This window comes from Phocoena sinus, chromosome 7, assembly GCF_008692025.1.
Source record: "Phocoena sinus isolate mPhoSin1 chromosome 7, mPhoSin1.pri, whole genome shotgun sequence".
NCBI classification, from domain to species: domain Eukaryota; kingdom Metazoa; phylum Chordata; class Mammalia; order Artiodactyla; family Phocoenidae; genus Phocoena; species Phocoena sinus.
The window spans coordinates 113,413,304-113,436,680 of NC_045769.1; the positions used below are offsets into that span (position 1 = coordinate 113,413,304).

The 23,377-nt window shown below is 39.8% G+C and overlaps 1 protein-coding gene across 4 annotated transcripts in view; it reads right to left on the reverse strand.

The window, feature by feature from the left end:
* HERC2 (HECT and RLD domain containing E3 ubiquitin protein ligase 2) overlaps window positions 1-23,377 on the reverse strand; it is a 231,499-nt gene that overhangs the window by 185,510 nt on the left and 22,612 nt on the right. For all 4 annotated transcript variants that reach the window (XM_032636780.1, XM_032636779.1, XM_032636778.1 and 1 more), the window contains exons 4-9: window positions 14,679-14,816; window positions 5,204-5,423; window positions 2,617-2,717; window positions 1,971-2,127; window positions 1,415-1,525; window positions 698-869 (exon numbers count right to left, since the gene is read on the reverse strand). In XM_032636780.1, the coding sequence (XP_032492671.1) occupies window positions 698-869; window positions 1,415-1,525; window positions 1,971-2,127; window positions 2,617-2,717; window positions 5,204-5,423; window positions 14,679-14,816 (899 nt within the window). The remainder of the gene's footprint in view (window positions 1-697; window positions 870-1,414; window positions 1,526-1,970; window positions 2,128-2,616; window positions 2,718-5,203; window positions 5,424-14,678; window positions 14,817-23,377) is intronic.

Genomic DNA, 23,377 nt, shown 5'->3' on the forward strand with positions numbered 1-23,377 from the left:
ACGCACTCTTTCTGAAATATCATCAGGATTTTTACCCATCTTCATGCCGCTACTAACTCGGTTAGCCGCATCACAGCCAAACCACAACACGACTGGCTGCCGGGAACACAAAAGCGCTAAGCGCACAAAAGGCTCAGGGGCTCCAGCGTAGCAGAAAGAAAACTGCATGGCCAGCAAGGCAGCAGATGGATCTCTGTAAAAGCACAAGCTGATATTTGTTAAGAAACATGGTCCTAATACACACAATCCAAAATGAACATAAAGGGCCAGGGTCTATAAAACACAGCTGGCTCTGGTCACTCCTTAGTTGCTGCAAAGAATCCGAGTGTGATCATGCGATGTTCTGCTGTATCAACTGTGACCTACACAGTGGCCTGCCATAGCCAATCCCACACCTGACTCACTGTTTGCTTCGTTTTTTTTCTTTATTTTTGGTCATACCGCACAGCTTGCAGGATCTTAGTTCCCCGACCAGGGACTGAACCCGTGCCCCCTGCAGTGGAAGCACGGAGTCTTAACCACCGGACCACCAGGGAAGTCTCTGATTCACTGTTTTAATGGCCAAAACCACTCTCCCCCCAGAAGCAACTACCACCACAGATAATGTGCTCTGGTCTTGTTTATAAAAGGCTAACTCCTTTAGGATAAGTGAAATGAAGAGAGCTACTTAAGTGCAAAGTCTCGTGATGATACCTACATGAGTGTCACCTTCTGTATGGGGGGCATCTTTACTGCACATGATGCTCTGGAACCTTTGCAGCAAAGGAAGAAGGGGGGCGCTGGTACCCTGGGCAGACCGCTCATTGTCAGTTTCCTGTGTCCCACTGTCCCACAATTGAAGCAGCAACAGGATAGCAGATAACATTTGGCTGGAAGAGAAATTATCTTTATTCTCTAGTAAAAACTTTAACATATTTTGCCATGGTCTGTAAAAAATAAAAGCAGACAGCTAAATAAAACTGAAGAAATACTTTAGATTTGAAAGGAAACTAAAACAAGGCCCTGAAAACAATTCTTGGCAGTAAAATCCCTAAATCAATGCCAAGATTTTAGCACAAGACATCTACCTTCTGTGGATGAGAAACATAAAACCAGTTAAGAAGCTCAAATAGCACTTTCTACAGGGAATTTCTAGGAGCTTAAATTAATGGAATAAAAATAACTATTTGAAGAAAATTAAGAGAGAGAGGGAAAAGAAATAACAGTTCCTAAACTACTAGAAAGTTGAACACAAAAAAGGAAGTGAAGAAAACTTAAGTGTACCCAGGTCTGAAAATAGAGGGTCTGGGACATGGTTCTTTGATCACAGACCACCACACATTTCCTACAGTCACAAATAGTTCAATGAAATGCAACAGCTGCTCAGATACAGAGGCATCTCCCTACAGCACTCCCAGCCTATGGCACCCCTCACCTCAGCGTGCCTCTCTGCACAGCCAGCTCTAACAGGATGGCCAGGGCCAGGTGCTGGTCCTGCAGGGGGATACTTCCTGGCCCTTTGGTACCAGGCGTTCCATGAACATCCCTGAAATGACAGCAGAGGATGCAGGGACAAAGTAACGACAGACCTTAAAGACGGCATACTTAAAACAAGCATGTTGTTAATGTTAATTAAGTACCTTCCCTTTCCCATGGAGAATATATTTTTACTATTTAGAATCAGGTTTCTGAGACTTGCTTACTCAAATTTAATCAGAGATTCTAAAGCATACAATTAACCTGTAAAGATAAGTTTTTATTAAAAGTATTAATTCAGATACTATATGATGATTACATTAGAAGACATATTCCAAGTTGCTGTAGCATAAAACTACTTGTATCATTATTCAAATCATGAGCCTGAGGGTACGCTGGAAACACTCCAGAAACCAACCTACTAAATCCCTTAGCTCTAAAGAGAAGAAGGTGAGACGAGACTGCAAAGCATGCTGGAACCGTTCACACAGTAAAATGTGAGAGGAAGAACTCACCCGGTCACGACGGACCTGAGGAAGCGGGTTGCTCTTTCTACCACCTCCAGCCACACAGAGGACACTGTGCTCTCATCAAAGAGCGAGGCCTCGGGCAGGGCTCTCAGGGCGTCCAGGGATTCCTGCAACAGCTCACTGCAGAGGTCCGCATCCTCCCCTGGGCACACACAAGGCAGATGACGCCACCCGTACCCGGGCAGCACACAGACAGAGTTCTCCCCACTCGCCCAGGCAGGTCTCCTATCCCCAGAGTGAGAGGATGCCACTGGCAGGTTTTCAATCTCTCACTTTCCTCTCAATGAGATACCGCAAGAACTCAGAGACTAACACTGAACAGTTGCTCCAACGTCAATTCTTTATTTTATGACTCTCATGTGAGCAATTCTAATTTCTGGTTCTCCTAGAAAATAAATCAGTACAGAGGCACTGCGGTGGTTCACCTGGGATGTATGTGCATACGCACCTTTTTTCTTAGAAGCACAGGCCTGCAAAGTCAAACAGACCGTGAAGCCTCTCATTTTACAAACAAGGAAAATGAGGCCTAGAGAGCACATGGGATCAACCCAGGGGCACTTGGTGGCAGAAGTGAGGAAAGAACCCACATCCCCTGATGTGGCAGGAAACAGAACACGTGGGGCACACGTACCTGACCGCCAGGCCCTGCGCAAGAACGCAAAGGCAAAGGAGAGAGCTGCTCGGGATCCAACTCTCGCAAGGCCTTCCACCCCTTTGCCTGTGGGCCGGGAACTGCGGACAACATACATGGGGGGGTGTGGGAATTGGTCAGTCAGAGGCATGTGCAAATTCTAAAATAAAATAAGTAATACGAAAGGATTTGTTCCAAAATGTGATCAATGGGTTTCTTTAGATAGCAGGATCACAAATGACTTTTAGTTTCACGCTTTAAAGACTTTTATCAAATGTCCTTTGTAAAGGAAAAGTTTTCTCTTTGAGGGAAAAAAAAAGACAGTTAAAAAGAATTTTAAATGACTTGCTAAAACACTCATGAAATAATCTCAGGGAACTAATATTATTAGTTGGGGGAAGATAGATGATAAACGAAATAAACAGATAAACGTAAAAGGGGGATTCAAATTACAAAGTAAAGAAAAGGCAGGTGAGGGGTAAGGAGCACACAGAAAACAAGGCAGCAAGTGCCGACGCTCAGCCCCAGGCCTGGGCATCCGCTCTGGCCCTCCCCCTGCCTAGGGCTATGTGGCTGCTAGGTCTGCAGGCCCTGTCATGTGCTCTTCTCCTTCACCCACACTCCCACCTACCTCAGCAGGTAACCCCGCCTGAACTACCTCAGCAGGTAACCCCGCCTGAATTTAGTGCTTTTCATTCTCACGTGTTTTTTAAGCATTTTTCTACTATACACGTTAATTTAACAAGACATGGTTTCATTTTGCACATATTAAGAAGTTATACAAACCATAAAAATCATCCTTTTAAAAAAAACCTAGAATACAAAAATGTGTGTACAATATAAACTCAATCATACGTAGCAAGAAATTTTATTTTCAACTTTATACTGTTATGTATTTCTGCTATATACTTCACTCTCCAAATTTACTCTAATTTGCTTTCATAATTAGGGAGAAGTGTTATTTAAAATGGGCAATCATATAGAATGATCTCCCCAAGATACAATATCAAGTCAAATTAGCAGTGAGGAACGTGGGGACCCACAGAGGCAGCTGGTATGCGCACGTCTATGAATCCTGAGCAGTGCAGGATACGTGTTTGGGGAGCTCTATGAGGAAACAACCCTCTAAGAAAGCTGTACTAGGAGAGGCATGAAGCTGGGGTTCCCCTCAGCCAATCGTGACCTCATCCACGGAGAAAGAGCCAAACAGTCCTAAATCTGTACCGTGTAAAAACTGCTAAATCTTCAACAAGTGGCTCTCCATTTTATAGCTATTTAAGAAAACAGAAATAGAAATAGCTTGGACACACCCCCATCTACGCCAATCAACTATCCAACCCACAGCCAGTTCTACGAAAAAGGTAAAACCCACTACTATCCAAATAAGTCGAGAAATTAGGGAAAGATATCTACTAAAATTTAGGAGATAACACTACACATCTAACAGAATGGCTAAAATAAGTAAGTGACAACACCACCAAATGCTGACGAGGATATGGAGAAATGGAACCACTCATACATGGCAGATGAGAATGTGAAATGGTACAGCTATTCCGGAATCAGTACGAAAATGTCTTACAAACCTAAACGTAAGACCCAGCAATTGCACCCTAGGCATTTATTCCAGAGAAATGAAACTTAAGTTCACACAAAAACCTGTACACAAATATTCACAGCAGCTTTATTCAAAATACTCAAAAATGATAAACCACTGAGATATCCTTCAAAGGTTGAGTGGTTAAACACAATGTGGTACATCCATACGTGGAATCCTGCTCAACAATGATGATACATCCACCTACTTGGAGGAATCTCAAAGGAATAATGCTGAGTGAAAAAGCCAACCTCAAAAGGTTACATAATAAACATGGAGAACAGGTTAATGGTTGCAGCTATAAAAAAGGGTCCTTGTCCTTGTACCCTGTGGCAGTACTGACAGAAATCTACACCTGTGATAAAATCTCATGCATACACACGTACACAGAGGATTGAAAGCATGTAAAATGGGAAATCTGAGTAAGACGGGTACAATGTATCAAAGTCGATATCCTAGTTGTGATTTTTGTACTACAGTTTTGCAAGTGAAAAACTAGGGAAACTGGCTGAAGGGTATAAGGAATCTCTCTGTATTATTTCTTACAACTGCATATGAATCCATAAAAGCATCTCTTGTAAGAAAAGAATAAGTAAATCACATTAAGAAGAAAAAAAATGAAGCATCTAAACTAGTTAAGCACTACTACAATGTGATAATTCCCTACCCGGTACCAAAACAAAAAGAATATAATGCTCAGATCCCGTTTTCAAATCTAGACATGCCGATCTAAACTTCTGACTGGCTTCTACAGTTACTGACAGAACAGGGTCTTTAAAATAATGGTACAGGTTACAGCATAGCCTGTTACTTTATGAGCAAATTGGGAAAGCCATTCTCCAGATTATATGAAACATACAAAAAGGGAAAGAAAGAATAAAATTTCAGAAAACAAAAACAGACTATATTGAAAGCCTTAATTAAACTTTGTTAAACAAAATAGCATGAGTTTTATATTTAGCTGGTATCAGGATTCTTTCTTAATTATATTACCTTTTTTTGTCCACAGGAGGCAAAGAAACGCTGCTGCTTTTCCACTTAACTTTGACATTCTCCTGAAAAACAGTTCTATTCAAGGCAATGAAGTATCGCTCCAAAACGACGAGTCTCTGCTTGAGCCTCAGGGCTGAAAGGGTGGTGGTGGCTGACTGGATGGCCAGAGCTTGTTGCTCTCTAACCAACACAGAAAGGCACTCCTTCAGTTCATTCACCTCTAGAACACAAGATAAAACATCCAACCTCTGAATATCATGGGCACAGTTTGTTGTAACATTATAAAATGGGTAACAATAATAGGTAATAGCTGAGTGCTTAATATGTGCCACAAACGGTTTTAAGCAGTTTACATACATTAGGTAATCCTCACAGGCACCATTAAGAGGTAGTACTGTGCACGCATTCTATGGAGGAGGAAACTGAGGCACAGAGTGCTTGCCCAAGGTCACCCAGCTGAGTATGGCACACGGGAGACCACTCTTAGCCACCATGTTACACTGCCCCTCTGTAAACATGGTATAAAAGTTTTTAACACAAAATTGTGAAGTCAATCCTTATCAGCAACACATTTCCTAGATAGAAAAACTACATCCAGTATTTTCATGTTATAAAACCAAATCCAAAATAAAAACAGTTTCAATAAATTGCCCAGCATACATGACTGATGAGAGGTAATACATTTATGGAATATTTCAGAGAAAGATGAAGTAACTAGTCAGAATGTGCTATGGGTAAGTAGTATTTCATCATACTGTTCTCTCTACTGTGTATGTTTGAAATTTTCTACACTTAAGGACTTTTTTTTTTTTAGGTACCTAGAAGAAAATTACGTGAATGAAAATAACTAAGAGGAGTATTGTCTTACAATTAAGCATAAAGCTGCCTTAAGTTGAACTGTAAACTAAGTTACCTTCCACCAACCCCCTATACCAATAAAGCACCTGTAAATTAAGTTACCTTCCACCAACCCCCTATACCAATAAAGCACCCAGTGGTAACAAGAGCAGGAGATGTCCTATGCTTGTTTTTCTATCTCTGATATTTATTAGCTATGAAGCCAAAACAGTCATCGCCCTGGTAGCCTCATATAGCAAGAGACAAAAGTCACACACCTACTGACTTCCCCTATACGGAAGACATTTATTTTTTAGCTACCCATGACCTAAACATGCTTTTCCTATGGGAGAGAAGGAGATCATAGAAGGCATCAGATGGATACACCTCACCACTCTCTAGGGAGGCCACCAGGACAAAGCTTTCCTCTCCACACATAGGAACTATGGCACAGAGATGCACATCCAGACACCAGAGGTTGGATGCTAAGTCTGGAAAGCTCCACTAGCTAAAATGGCTAATCATTATAGAAAACTAGATGGAAAAAATATGTCTTTTTGTGTTTTGTGTGTTTTTCTTTTTTTTTTTGAAAAATACTTTTGGAACTTCCCTGGTGGTCCAGTGACTAAGACTCCATGCTTCCAATGCATGGGGTGAGGGTTCGATCCCTGGTCTGGGAACTAAGATCCCACATGCTGTGCGGCATGGCCAAAAATGGAAAAAAAAATTTTTTTTTAAATACAGACTTCAGAAACACTAAAAGCAATGTAACAGAAAAATATGAGAAAAACATTAATAAATGTTTTTAAAAAATACTTTAAATTCCAAACTAGGCTCAAGATGAAGAAGCAGAAAGATTTATACATGAAGTACCATCCCTACCCTTCACAGGCATCCTTGCAGAATCACCTTTGGCCCAGCACTGATAGGTGCCTGAGGCCCTGCATACATATGGGAGACTTCACTGAGACAAGCCAAGCCCTGTCAAAGACAGTTTGTCTACACATCCCCCATGCAGAATTTCTTCCAGAAATCAGGCCTAAGAAAAGCTTTACCTTCCTAAATAATCACTATGTTTTCTACTTTGAAATAATAATACGTCTCTCTTCCGCGTTGCTGCAAAGCCCAGAGACAACCGTGAAGCTCAAAGAGAGCCTTCATGCCCTTGAGCCTGCTCTCCTTCCTGATGTCCTAACGGTGCTTGCCCTGCCCAACTCCTAATGCCTAGTCAATCAGTCATTTATTGTAGGATACCTTGAAACAAGTAGGAGAGTAAATAAAGTAACAAAGAAACAAATCATGGAGACCATGGGGGGAGCCAGCAGAACTCCCATCTCCTCCTGGCAGTAACAAGGTATAGCACACTCTTGCCCTGCCAGAATGGTGTCACAGAAAACCAATCAAACAGAGTCTCAGAACATAACGTGAAGATGTCCATGTTTCAACAGAAAGTCACTCATCACATCAAGAGCCAGGATGATCTCAAAATAAATTTTAAAAAGACAATCAATAGATGGAAACACCAAGATGACAAAGACGTTAGAATACTCTCATAAAGATTTTAAAGAAGCCACAATAAAAAAATGCTCCAAAAAGCAAAAACAAACACACTTGAAACATATGAAAAAATAGAAAACCTAAGACAAGAAAAAGGAGATTTATTTAAAAAAGAAAAAAAAAGAACCAAATGGAAATTTTGGAACCAAAAAACCTAATAACCAAAATAAAGTTTGGTGAAAGGGCTCAACAGTAGAATGGAAAAAAATAAAGATGAATCACTAAATTAGAAGCCAGAAGTTGCCAATCGAATAAGGAGAGAAAATACCCTGGAAAAATAAAATTGCACTGAACTGAAAATGCTAGAAGGATTCAATGGCGCATTACATGAAGCAGCAGAAAAGCTCAGTAAACTCAAAGACAGGGCACTGTAGTTCACCCAGTCAGAGCAACAAAAAGAAAAAACAATGAAAAAATGTGAAAATAGGTTAAGGGATATACGACACAATATCAAGCAGACTTCACAGGGTCCCAGAAGGAGAAGAGGCAGAGAAAGGGACAGAAAACTTATTTGATGTAATATAGGAAAAAACTTCCCTAACCTGGGGAAGGAAACAGACATTGAGATCCAGGAAGTCCAGAGAGTTCCAAACCACAGAAAACTAAAGACACCCACAACAAAACACATCATAATTAAAATGTCAAAGGTTAAAAATAAGATAAAAATCTTAAAAGCAGCATGAGAAAAACAACTTGTTAGATGCAAGGGAACCCCTATAAGACTGTAAGTAGATTTTTCAGCAGAAATTTTGCAAGGCAGAAGAGAGTGGCATAATATATTCAAAGCCTGAATGAAAAAAACTTCTTTACCCAACAAACATATCAAGTAGCAAGTGAAGGAGAGATAAAGAGTTTTCTAGACAAGTAAAAGTTAAAGGAGTTCATCACCACTAATCTAGCCTTAATAGATATGATAAAAAGAGTTCTTTAAGCTGAAAAGAAAGAGAACTAATTAGTAACAAGAAAACATTTGAAAGTATAAATCTCACTGGTAAAAGTAAATATATAATAAAGGTAGTGGATTAATAACTTAAAAACTGAGTATAAAGGTTAAATGACAAAAGAAGTAAAAATAACTATAACAAACAATTAAGGGATATATAAGATAAAAAGTTGCAAATTATGACATCAAATACACAAAACATGGGAGAGGAGGATAAAAATGCAAAGCTTAGAATGTGTTCAAACGTATGTTTATTTATAAATAGAATGTTATAAATACAAGCTGTTATATGTAAGCTTCATGGTAGCCACAAAGCAAAAACCTATAGTAGATACACAAAAGATAATGAGAAAGGAATCTAGGCATACCATTAAAGAGAATCATCAAATCACAAAGGAGAACTACAAAACAGCCAGGAATAAAACAATTATCATAACGGCAATAAAAACAAACGTTATCAATAAATGTAAATGGAGTAAATTCACCAATAAAAAGACACAGAGTGGTTGAAAGGATTAAAAAAAAAAAGAACTCATCTATATACTGCCTACAAGAGACTCACTTCAGACATAAGGACACAACACACAGACTGAAAGTGAAGGGATGGAAAAAGATATTCCATGCAAATGAAAACCAAAAGAAAGTTGGGGTACCTATACTTACATCAGATAAATAGATTTTAAAACAAAAGTGTAATAAGAGACAAAGAAGGGCATTACATAATGATAAAGGGGTGAGTCCAACAAGAGAATATAACATTTGTAAATACCTATACACCCAACATAGGAGTAACTAAATATAAAGCAAATCTTAACAGACCTAAAGGGAGAAATTGATAGCAATACAATAATAGTATTGTATTATAGTATAGTAAAGGACTTTAATACACCCCTTACATCAACAGATAAATCATCCAGACAGAAAAATCATTAAAATAACATCATATGACATGTTAGATCTGATGACCTTAACAGATATATACAGAACATTCCATCCAAAAGTAACAGAATACACATTCTTCTCAAGTGTACATGAAACATTCTCCAGACTATCATGTATTAGGTCACAATAAACTTAATTAGACTGAAATCACATCAAGCATCTTTCTGAACCACAAAGTTATGAAACTGGAAATCAATTACAAGACGAAAACTGGAAAATTCACAAATAGGTGGAGATTAAACAACATGCTACTGAACAACCAATAGGTCAAGGAAGAAATCAAAAGAAAAACAAAAAAATACCTTGAGACAAATGAAAATGGAAATACAACATACCCAAACTTATGGGATGTAGCAAAAGCAGTTCTAAGAGGGAAGTTCAGAACAATAAATGCCTACCTCAAAAAAACAAGAAAAATCTCAAATAAACAAGAAACCAGATAGCCTAAATAAACACTTCAAGAAACTAAAAAAAAAAAAAAACACAAATGAAGCCCAAAGTTTTTAGAAGGAAGGAAATAACAAAGATCAGAGTGGGAACAAATGAAAGAGACTACAAAGACAATAGAAAAGATAAATAAAACCAACAGTTGTTTTTTGAAAAGATAAACAAAACTAACAAACTGTTAGCTAGAATCACCAAGAAATAAAGAGGGCCCAAATAAATAAAATCATAAACGAAAGTGGAAATGTTACAGCTGGTACCACAGAAAGACGAAGACAACTTAGAAGAAATAAATTCCTAGAAACATACAAACTGCCAAGACTGAATCATAAAGAAATAGAAAGTATGACCAGACCAATTACTTGTAAGGAAACTGAATCAGTAATTAAAAACCTCCAAACAAACAAAACTCCAGAACCAGAGGGCTTCACTGGTGAATTATGCAAAACTTTCAAAGAAGAATTAATACCGATACTTCTCAAACTCTTACAAAAGAAAACAGAAAATGAGGGAATACTTCCAAACTCATTTTACAAGGCCAGCATTACCCTGATACCAAAACCAGACAAGACAACCACCAGGCAAGAAAATTACAGGACAACTTCCCTGATGTTCACAGATGCAAAAAACCTTCAACAAAATATTAGCAAACCAAATTCAACAATACATTAAAAGGATCATACATCATGATCAATTGGAATTTATTCCAGAGATACGAGGATGGTTCAACATCCACAAATCAATCAATGTGCTATACCACATTAACAAACTGAAGGATAAAAATCATTTGACAGAATTCAATATCCATTTATCATAAAAACTCTCACAAAAGTGGGTACAGAGAGACCATACCTTAATGTAATCAAGGCCATATATGACAAGCCCAGAGCTAATATCATACTCAGTGGTGAAAAGCTAAAACATTTCCTCTAAGATCAGGAATAAGACAAGGTTGCCTACTCTCACAACTTTTTTTCAACACAGTATGTGAAGTCCTAGCCACAGCAATCAAACAAGAAAAAGTAATCCAAACGGTAAAGGAATAGGTAAAACTGTCACTGTTTGCAGTGACATGACAGCATACATGGAAAATCCTAAAGACACTCCAAAAAACTACCAGAACTTGTCAATGAATTTGGTAGTTTTAGGATACAAAATTAATAAACACAAATCTGCTGCATTTCTACTCATGAATGATGAACTATCAGAACGAGAAATTAAGAAAACAGTCCCATTTACAGTTGCATCAAAAAGAATAAAGTACCCAGGAATAAATCTAAGGAGGTAAAAGAACCGTAGTCAAAAAACTGTAAGACACTCATGAAGGAAATCGAAGACTACACAAACAGATGGAAAGATATACTGTGCTCGTATACTGAGAGAATTAATATTACTTAAATGACCATACTACCCGTCTACAGATTCAATGCAATCCCTATCAAAATCCCAATGGCATTTTTCACAAAACTAAAACAAATAATTCTAAAATTTGTACGGAAACACAAAAACCCCTAATAGCTAAAACATTCTTGAGAAAGAAGAACAACGATGGAGGTATCATGCTCCCTGATTTTAAACTATACTACAAAGCTACAGTAATCAAAACAGTATGGTACTGGCACAGAAACAGACACATAGATCAATGGAAAAGAATAGAAAGCCCAGAATGAACCCTTATATGGGCAATTAATCAAATAGAGGTAAAAATATACAATGGAAAAAAGACAGCCTCTTCAACACATGATGTTGGGAAAACTGGACCTCTACATGCAAAACTGGACTACTCTCTCACACCATGCACAAAAAAAATTCAAAATGGATTTAAGACTTAAATGTAAGACCTGAAACCATAAAACTTCTAGAAGAAAACACAGGCAGTACACTCTTTGACAATGGCCCTAGCAATATCTTTCTGGATATGTCTCCTCAGGCAAGGGAAACAAAGGCAAAAGTAAACTAATGGGACTACATCAAACTAAAAAGCTTCTGCATAGTGAAGAAAAGTATCAACAAAAGGATAAGGCTTATACACTACCAAACGTAAAATAGATAGCTAGTGGGAAGCAGCCGCATAGCACAGGGAGATCAGCTAGGTGGTTTGTGACCACCTAGAGGGGTGGGATAGGGAGGGTGGGAGGGAGGGAGATGCAAGAGGGAAGAGAGATGGGAACATATGTATATATATAACTGGTTCACTTTGTTATAAAGCAGAAACTAACACACCATTGTAAAGCAATTATACTCCAATAAAGATGTTAAAAAAAACAAAAACAGATAAGGCTGCCTACTGAATAGGAGAAGACATTTACAAACAATATATCTGATAAGGGGTTAATATCCAAAATACACGAAGAACTCATTTAACTCAACATTAAAACAAACAAACTACCCAATTAAAAAAATGGGCAGAGGATCTGAACACATATTTTTCCAAAGAAGACATTTAAATGGCAAACAGGCACATAAAAAGACGTTCAACATCACTAATCATCAGGGAAATGCAAATCAAAACCACAGTGAAATAGATACCACCTCACACCTGTCAGAATGGCTATTATCAAAAAGGCAACAAATAACAAGTGTTGACAAGGATGTGGAGAAAAGAGAAGCCTTGTGCACTGTTTGTGGGAATGTAAATTGGTGCAGCTACAATGGACAACAATATGGAGATGTCTCAAAAAATTAAATATAGAACTACCATATGATCCAGCAATCTCACTTCTGGGTATTTATACAAAGAAAACAAAAACACCTATTAGAAAAGATATAAGTACCCCTATGTTCATTGCAGCATTGTTTACAATTGCCAAAATATGAAAGCAACCTATGTGCCCATCAATAAATGAATGGATAAAGAAGATGTGATAAATATAGATACAGATATACACACACACACAAAATATCACTCAACTATAAAAGGGAATAAAATCTTGCTATTTGTGACAACATGGATGGACCTAGAGGGTATTACGTTAAGTGAAATAAGTCAGATAGAGAAAGACAAATACTGTATGATTTCACTTATATATGGAATCTAAAAAGTGAAACAAATAAATAAACATAACTAAACAGAGTCAAAGATACAGAGAACAAACAGGTAGTTGCCAGTAGGGAGAAAAGTGGGAGGTGAGGGAGATTAAGAGGTACAAACAACCAGTTGCAAAGGAAATGAGTCAGGGCTAAAATATGACACAAATGAACCTATCTACAAAACAGAAACAGACTCACAGACACAGAGAACAGACTGGTGGTTGCCAAGGGGGAGGAGTGGGGAAGGGATGGATTGGGAGTTTGTGACTAGCAGATGCAAACTATTATATATAGAATGGATAAACAACAAGGTCCTACCGTATAGCACAGGAAACTATATTCAGTATCCTGTGATAAACCATAATGGAAAAGAATTTTTAAAAGAATGTATGTATATGTATAACTGAATCACTTTGCCATACAGCAGAAATTAACACAACATTGTAAATCAACTATACTTCAATAAAAAAAAATGAGTTATGGGTATGAAATATACAGTGTGGGGAATACAGTCAGTAATTAGGTAACATTTTTGTATAGTAACAGATCATAACTAGACTTATTGTGATGATCATTTTGAAACGTATAGAAATATCAAATCACTATGTCGTATAACAAGGAGTAACACAATGCAGTAGGTCAATTCTACTTCAAAAACAAAGAAACAAACTCATAGGAAAAGAGATCAGATTTGTGGTTACCAGGTGGGGGGAAGGGGAATTGGCTGAAGGGGGTCATAAGGCAGAAACCTCCAGTTATAAGATAAGTAAGTACTAGTGATGTAATGAACAACATGATAAAGATAATTAATGCTGCTATATGTTAATATGGAAGTTAGAAGAGGAAACCCTAAGATTTCTCATCACGAGGAAAAAATATTTTTTCTATTTCTTTAATTTTGTATCTATATGAGATGATGGATGTTCACTGAACTTTTTGTGATAATCATTTCATGATACTTGTAAGTCAAACCATTATGCTGTACACTATACACTACTTTATGTCAACTATAGCTCAATAAAACTGGAGAAAAAAAAGTTAAACACAGAATTACCACATGATCCAGCAATTTTACCCCTAGGTATATACGCAATGAATTGAAGCAGTGACTCTAACTCGTGTACACCTATGTTCTTAGCAGCACTATTCCCAATAGCCAAAAGATGGAAGCAACTCAAATGCCCATCCACAGATGGATGAACAAAATGTGGTATATACATACAATGGAATATTATTCAGCCTTAAAGAGGAAGGAAATTCTGACACATGCTACAACATGAATGAATCTTGAAGACATTATGCTAAATAAAGTAACAAGCCAGATACAAAAAGACAAATATTATGATTCCACTTATATGAAGTAACTAGACTAGTCAAAATCCTAAAAACAGAAAGTTAGTGGCTCCCAGGGGGCTAGGGAAGAAAGGGGAGTTATCATTTAATAAGTACAGAGTTCCAGTTTGGGAAGATGAAGAGGCTCTGGAAATGGGTAGTGGTCATAACTGCACAACAGTGTGAATGTATTTAATGTCACTGAACTGTATACTTAAAACTGACTGAAATGGTAAAATGTATGTTATGCACAGTCTATTACAATATAAAAAAATTTTAAGTTTAATTTTTAAAAATTCTATGACCAAAAAAAAGTCCACCTACTCTATCTAGAAAATGAGCGCTGGATCAATCGTTCCAAAGTACCAAAAGTTCAGAAGATCATAATACCTGGTTGCTTGCCCCACACCCAGCTCTCTAGGATTGATTTGGCCCTATATGCAGGTGCAGGAGTTTCTTCCTCTTCTTTTTTCTCTTTGTCATTTAGATCTTCTTTCTTTGTTCCAATCTGCATATCAACACCATCATCTGGAAAATTTTTTAAAAATTTAAGTGTATAAATTGCTTTTTAAAATGTAACATCTACTTGCCAACACCATCATCTGGAAAAAAAATTTTTTAATGTACATGTATAAATTGCTTTTTAAAATGTAACATCTCTTTCCCAGTCACTCCCAGAAATGGAAAGGTTAAGTTACAACACACATCATTAGCTGACCATTTGATGGTTGAGAAAAAATAAATTACATGACTCATCAACATAACAGAAACAGTGTGATTTATTAAGTAATGAATAGCCCAGTGACCCTTTTAATTTAAAAAATCGATATTCCAATTGTTCTTTGAAGCATGTCTTCCAAAATATTCCAATTTCTTACTACATCTCACAACTAAGAAACTTAGTCTTTGATATTAACATTAACTGTTTTCATCCAGTGATTCCCAACTGCTGTGTGTCCACGGGAAGGGAGGATGTGGAATCAGAGTATGATTCAATGATCATTTTCAACTCTATACATTGCCCTACTCCACCACCAACTGAGAACCAGTGCTACACAGGGCCACTACCACTGAGGGAGCGTAATTCAGGAGCACTGCAATACAGCAGAAATGTGAGAACCACGACTTTAGGCCACTGACAAGTTTCAGTCAAGAAAAAATGTCATGAAACTCCTTACACAGTAAGTTAAGAGAGAACTAATATTAACATAGAGGTGTAAATGTGTCCTAGCCTAGAAAGCCCTTGCTAAATGAACTATTTTCTAAATGACATAATTAGAAATATACAGTTGACCCTTGAACAACGTGTGCAGTCAAAAATCCGCATGTAACTTATAGTCAGCCCTCCACATGTGCAGTTCTTCCGAGTCCAGCAATTCCAACAACCAAGGATCATGCAGTGCTGCAGTATTTACTACTGAAAAAAAAAAATCTGCTTATATGTGGACCGGTACAGTTCAAACCCATGTTGCCAGCATCAACTGTACATCTAAATCTGTGAAAGAGAATATATCATATCACAAACAGTAAGGAGTATCTAAAAATACCTAAAACCAACAAGGGACAAAAGAAACTCCTAAATTCTATCAGAAAAATATCAGATATCCAACAGAAGGAACCCCAAACAGCTAATGCTATGAAGAGATACTCAAATTCATATTTAGAAAAATATAAATTAAAATAATGAAGTATTATATTACTTTATACTCACCAAATTCACAACTGTTAGAAAGCTAAAATATAAGCTCCAAAGCAGTAATTTTTTTTTCCTTTTTCATCTGGTTTTGCTCTCTGATATATCCCAAATGCCTAGAACAACGCATGCCAGGGAAAAAGCCCTCAATGATGAGTTCAGTAACTAAATAATGCCAAGTGTCAGTAGAAATGTAGGGCTGGAGGCACAAATCTTCAGACACAGCTGGTGGGAGGGTGGACCCCGCAGCCTACCTGGAGAGCAATCTGGTACAGCTGAGTTACATGGAAGGTCCTCCAGTCGTCCCGAGGGGCTATGCCCACAGAGCTCTCACACAGGTCTGGGATTGGGAGGAGGTAGAAGACAGAGACCCGCAGCAGTCTAATGACCTTGGACACAACTTAAAAATACAGTGCTTGGGCTAAAGAACCACACACTCTCCATGTACACAAACTTACAATGCATGCACATTGTACAACAGTATGTTTTAAATGGCATAAAAACAAATACATTACAAAGAAAACACCTAAAAATATGGATTTGGAAATGGTGTGCCAGGAACTGACCAGTGTAATTAACTCAACCCTCTGCCCCTGAGGCCCAAGAAAAGGCCCCTGTACACCTCATGTGTCCCATTCTTTCAATCTCCTGCAACAGCTATGGTTAACAGTACCTCCCCCATTTACAGAAATATCCAGGGAGTTCCCTAGCGGTCCAGTGGTTGGGACTCTGTGCTCTTACTGCCGAGGGCCCAGGTTCAGTCCCTGGTCAAGGAACTGAGATCCCACAAGCCACGAGGCACAGCCCAAAAGAAAAAAAAAAAAAAAAAAAGATATATCCAACAAGCTCCTGGGCATTAAATATAGATTTTTTTGTAATGTGTACTTTTCATACATTACAGATGTAAAACCACACAGCGCCTCTAAATTAAGTACAGATTTGCTTGAAGTCATAGAAAAAGTCAGGCTCGGAATCAGGTTCTCAACCCTATCATACATCAGAAGCAGGGGGTGAGGGACACACACACACACACACGTACATACACACACACATTTTAATACCAAGCCTCAGTTCTATCACCAGAGATTCTGATTCAGTTGGTCTAGGGCATGGCCTGGGCACCAGCAATTTTAAGTTCCAAGATATTCCTAATATTCCACCAGGTTTAAGGACCATTGGCGTAGAAGGTAAAACGTTAATAAGACAATGCAAATGCAACTGACCAAACAAAACAATGGCTATTTTAGCTATCATAAGCACTCTCACTGTAACAAATTAAGGTCATGCAGAAGTAAATAAATCTTTTTAAAAAGATAAGACAAGTGAGAGAAAGGCCAAATAACTTTGGCACTTCTGTTTTTCACAAATTGTTCATCTTTTCACTAAAACTTAAATCATGAAATAATCATTACTGAGTTTTGTGACTAAGAAGAGAGATTTGTTAATTTTTGTTTTTTTCACAAGTGTGAGAGAAGTGTCCATGGGGACTGGCAACCTGATTATTGGAATTCAATCTTTTTACAAGCAATGAAGCACTGTTTATTGTCTCTTAGCTTCAGTTCCATCCTCAGTAAAGCTCAGAAGCTCACCTCCAGCCTGCTTTGTGACCAGGGAGTACCAGCATCTGTGGGGCGGACTTGGCCACAGCTCTCATGTCACCCCATTTGATCCTCATCAAGGCAAAGACAAAATGCCCAGACTGGCTGTGGATCCCAACCCTGGGGAGGTTGGCTGGCATTCCCTGGAAGAAGAGGTGGGCCATCAGGACCCCAAATCTTCCCTGTAACCACCCAGAAGATCCTCACTATGAGTGACTGGACAGGGACAGGAACCGAAAGCCTGGGCTTTATTTGGCTAGAAATCTAAACTACTGAGGGAATGTGGAGAGGAGGGGGAGGAGGGAGAGAGGGGCAGAGGGAGAAGAAGGGTGCACTCTGGGAAAAGGCAAGGCTGCAGCAGAGGATGGTGTCCATGCATCCACCTCTGGGCTGTAGGTCCAGTACTCTCCCACTACACCACTCTGCTGCCTCTGTCACAACAAAGAGCCTGATCCCCAAGGTTGTAGAGAAAACACCCAAGGCAGCCATGGGCACAGCAAAGTGGTTAACTCAAGCCCAATGTAAGCCCAGCATCCTTAAACCCTATAAAGTAACCTTCGCCATGGGGAGTCCCCTTACCCTGACAATACTGAAGCTTTCTGGAGAAAAACAAATTAAATTTGAAACAAAGGTCCACAATTTAACCCAAGTGGAACTCCAAAGTTTACTGCAAGAACTTATACAATAAGAAGACAGGGCTTCCCTGGTGGCACAGTGGTTGAGAGTCCGCCTGCCGGTGCAGGGGATGCGGGTTCGTGCCCCAGTCTGGGAGGATCCCACATGCCGCAGAGTGGCTGGGCCCGTTGGGCCTGCGCATCCGGAGCCTGTGCTCCGCAACGGGAGAGGCCACAGCAGTGAGAGGCCCGCGTACTGCCAAAAAACAAAAAACAAAAAAACAAAAAAAACACGAAGACAAAGGGCTTTGGTGCCACTATGACACAGATTCTGATTTAACTTAAGTATCTGCTGAAATGTACCAACTGGCAAACCTTCATGAATTTAAATCAATACTGGGGCTCAAATTACATGTATAGCTGGGGATCCCACTAAATCTAAATAAGGCAGCCCATATAATCTTAGGGGAATTACTTCATATAATCTAGAAGACAAATAAATTTGCTTCGCCTTAACCATCACAACTATTATTGCCTTAAACTCCCCATGGTCACAGCACCCACTGCCCTAAAATACCCCATAGTGGGCATGGACACTGACACAATGAGTAATAAATTAAAATTAAACTAAGTGGGACTTCCCTGGTGGTGCAGTGAGTAGCTAAGAGTCTGCCTGCCAATGCAGGGGACTCAGGTTCGAGCCCTGATCAGGGAAGATCCCACAGGCCGTGAAGCAACTAAGCCCGTGTGCCACAACTACTGAGCCTGCGCTCTAGAGCCGGCGAGCCACAACTACTGAAGCCCGTGCACCTAGAGCCCATGCTCTGCAACAAAAAGCAGCCACCACAATGAGAAGCCTGCACACCGCAATGAAGAGTATCCCCCACTCACCGCAACTAGAGAAAGGTCGCACGCAGCAAAGAAGACCCAACGCAGCCAATAAATAAATAAATAAAATTTTTTTAAAAATTAAACTATTTAGCAATTACAAGTTGGCTTGACAAACACAGCACCTGTTTATGGGTTGAATCATATACTCCCAAAAGATGTTCAAGTCCTAGCCTCCAGTACCTGGGAATGTGACCTTATTTATAAAACTAAGGTCTTTGAAGATAATCAAATTAAAATGAGGTCATTAGGGTGGGCCCTAATCCAACATGACTGGTGTCCTTACAAAAAGAGGAAATTTAAGCACGGAAAGATATGCACAGAGGAAAGACAATATGAAGACACAAGGAGAATGTGACCGCCTACAAGCCAAGGAGAATGCCTCAGAACAGAGCCTTCTCTCACAGCCCTCAGAAGGAAACAACCCTGCCGTCACCCTGATTTTGGACCTGCAGGGTCCAGAGCTGTGAGACAATACATTTCTGTTGTTTAAGCACCTAGTCAGTGGTACTTTGTTACAGCATCCCTAGGAAATTAATACAGATACGCCCCCCCTTAGCACCCTCAGAGACTCCTTCACCGAAGAGGCTTCAGCAACCTTCTCTCATGCCCCCTGGGGTCTCTGGACCACATATGATGACTAGCTGTTGCCCTGGGGCTGCAGATGCAAGAAACTGCCCTTCTCAGCCCTGCACTATACTGTACCTCATCAGCGTGGAAACTGCTGGTCATGAGCTTTCCTGAGAACAAAGCCTGGCCCCAGGTGCGCATTTTTACAAACCCTTGGGACACAGCCTTTTAGAGTTGCTTTTTTTGGGCTCAAGGACCCTAGGAATCTCTTCCCTCACAGATACCCAAAATATAAATCAAAGTCTCTACATATATTAAGACCACAATATGAGGCCTCAATTGCCTTATCCTTGTAAGGACAAGGACACTCCTTACCCCTTTAGAGTTCCAGACATTACTGATAGTGACCAAGGCACTCATTCTGCTTCTCAGAATACACATGCTGGGCTCTTAAAGAAGGCATTCAATGACACTTCTACCTCCCCTACAGGGGGAGGCAGCAAGTTTACTGAGATGCATAATAGACTCCTCAAAGAACTATTTAAGTTACAATGTGGCAAATGGAATTTTGTCACTATTGCCACAAGCACTGAGCAACCGAAACTGACGCACCCTGGGGAGGCATACTCCCCCACACCAATGGCACACGGGTCACTCAATCGCCTGTATCAACAATAATAGAGAAGACTTGTAAAGTGCATACTTTTGACAACTGCCTCACCATGGGGTCCTCCCTCTCCTGGTCAATGCCAACTCATTTCCTAGGGGGCAATTCTCCTCTTCCCTAAAAGTCACGGTCATCACCAAAGTTTAAACTGATGTCATAGCATCAGAAGGCCAACTGTGGTATAAGGCCTGAAAGTAACGTTCTACATTTTTAACATGCTGAAACAAAACAACTATCAATCAGAATGCTGTATCTAACAAAAATATCCATCATTCTCAAATGAAGAAAAACTAAGAGAATCTGTAGTCAGCAGACCTGTTCTAATAGAACTACTAAATTATCTTAAGATAAGGGAAACAATACCAGAAGGAAACCTGGAACAACCAGAATGAAGAATGAGTAACAGCAATGGCATATACCTGAATAAGTGATCAACATTTTATACAACGCACCACCCAACAACAGCAGAACAGGCATTCTTTCTAAAGTACACACTGAATACTCACCAAGACAGACCACATCCCAAAAAGGTAGGACTTAAGTAGAGGGGACAAAAAGGCAGCAGCTAATGGAAAATGAAAATAAGCTTACGTGTACTATACAAAGTATCTGGCCAAACAACAGGGCATTATCCTTTTTAATCCTTACAAACAATTATTCAAGGAGGCAGATTTTTATCTCCAGCTCACAGATGCGGAAGAAACTGTACCTCACAGTGTAGCCCAGCCACAGAGCTCGGGTTAGAACACGGTGCTGGCTCTAACTGCTAGGTAGGCCCTGCTCACCGGTGGGGTCCACCTATAAGGCTGGGAGCGAACTCCAGCCCAAGGCTGGTTTATGTATGGTCCAAAAGCTAAGAAAAGATTTTACATTCTTAAATGATTGAAAAGTAATCAAAAGAAGAATAATATTTTGTGATGAAAACATTACAAAAACTTCACATGTCGGTGTGCACTTAGTTTTGCATATGGCTGCTCTGGCACAACTGCAGGGTTCCATAATTACCAAATAGTTAGGGTCCCCAAAGCTTAAAATATTTACTACCTGGTCCTTTAGAGAAAGTCTGCAACCCCTGATGTGCACCTTGCTATAAATTTTACAAATAAAAAAAAAGAACTCAAAATGCTCATTTAAATACCAGCCATATAATCTCTCATCCAGGGTAAAAACCTTTGACAATTCATCAGGAAGCAGACAAGAAGCATCACTAAGCACACCCCAAGTTTTATTCTCAGGAGCATAAATGAGAACATTTACAATAGCAAAGGCAGGAGGAAGTCACGAGGATGCAAAAACCACCAAGAAGAGCTCCACAAGCAGCTCCACGACAACACGCACAGTACCTCCAGTATTTGTCAGCTCTCCTTTTCATCAACGCAGGGCTCAAAGTTTACAGAGAGAAAACAAACAGAACATAAACTGTTATGGAACACCCACACATCACAGATTATGGAAAGCTGGGGACAGGGGGTGGCGGGGTAGCTGACCTTCCTGAGGTTCCAGGGCAATACCCTGAAGGAGACGAGCAGATTCCAGGAGATGGAACCAGGGCTGGATAACTTTAACACATTCCTGTCAGTTACAGTGAGGAGGTTTTTTACAACCACCCAGTGAGATTTCCACTCAAAGCACTGTCTCCAGGACCTACAGAAAGAGGAGTGCCAAGGCAGAAAGGCTTGGGGCCCAGGGGCCACAGCAAAATAGAGGTAGGAGGCACCTCTTCTGTGCAGCTGCCCACAGGTGGGTCGGGGCCACAGCTGGAGGGGCACTCCTGGAACAGCCCAGGGCCACCATCAGGGAGACCTGCATTCTACTGTTCAACAAGGTTCAACTGTGTTTTGAAGAAAGCTTATTCACCAACATATGCTTCTCAAAAAACAGACTGTATGGGTATCTAAGTGTATTACCGAGGATTCTCCACGGAAACAGAGCAGGGGTGTGTGGCGGAGGTGGGTGGAGTATGTGCATGTTGAAGGTGGTTAGGGAAACAGATTGATTTATTTTGAGGAATTGGCTTCCATAACTGTGGGGATTCAATGCCAAAATCTGCAGGGCAAGCCAGCAGGCTGAAGACCCAGGGAACAGCTGATGTTACAGTTTGAGTCCAAAGGCAATCTGGAGACAGGACTCCTTCTTGCTGGAGGAAGGTCAGTCCTCTCTCTATTCAGGCTCTTCGACTGATTGGATGAGGCCCACCCACATTACGAAGGGTAATCTGCTTTACTCAAAGTCCATGGATTTATTTATTTAATAAATTTATTTGTTTATTTATTTATTTTTGGCTGTGTTGGGTCTTCACTGCTGTGTGCAGGCTCTCTCCAATTGCAGTGAGCGGGGGCTACTCTTCGTTGCGGTGTTCGGGTCTCTCATGGCTTCTCTTGTTGTGGAGCACGGCTACTATAGGCACGTGGGCTTCAGTAGTTGCGGCACGTGGGCTCAGTAGCTGTGGCTCACAGGCTCTAGAGCGCAAGCTCAGTAGTTGTGGTGCACAGGCTTAGTTGCTCCATGGCACGTGGGATCTTCCTGGACCAGGGCCCGAACCTGTGTCCCCTGCATTGGCAGGCGGATTCTTAACCACTGCGCCACCAGGAAAGCCCCAACGTCCATGGATTTAAATGTGAGTCTCATCCAAAAATCACCTTCACAGAGCTATGTGGAATATTACTTGATCTAATAAATACCTGGGCACCACGGCTTAGCAAAGTTGATACATAAAATTAACCATTACACTAAAGGTCCCAGTTAATCAAACATTAGCTAAAAAGAGATACAGTATATGTTTTTATATGACATTGAAATTTTTTTTCTATTTACAAAGAAGTACAAGTATAATTTTAAGAGATTTTAGGTGTGAAAACTTTCTAATGGAACACAAACACAGAAGTGGCCATTCAAATTTCCCTTAACTCCACTGTATTATAAAGATACAGTGCAATACTTATTATGTCTAGCTCATTTGATTAGGGATGTAGTGCCGGTAACATGGCAACTTCACAAACAATTCAAAGATTTTAGGAACAGATTAGGGAAAAAAGATGCCTATATTCATTTAACAGAAA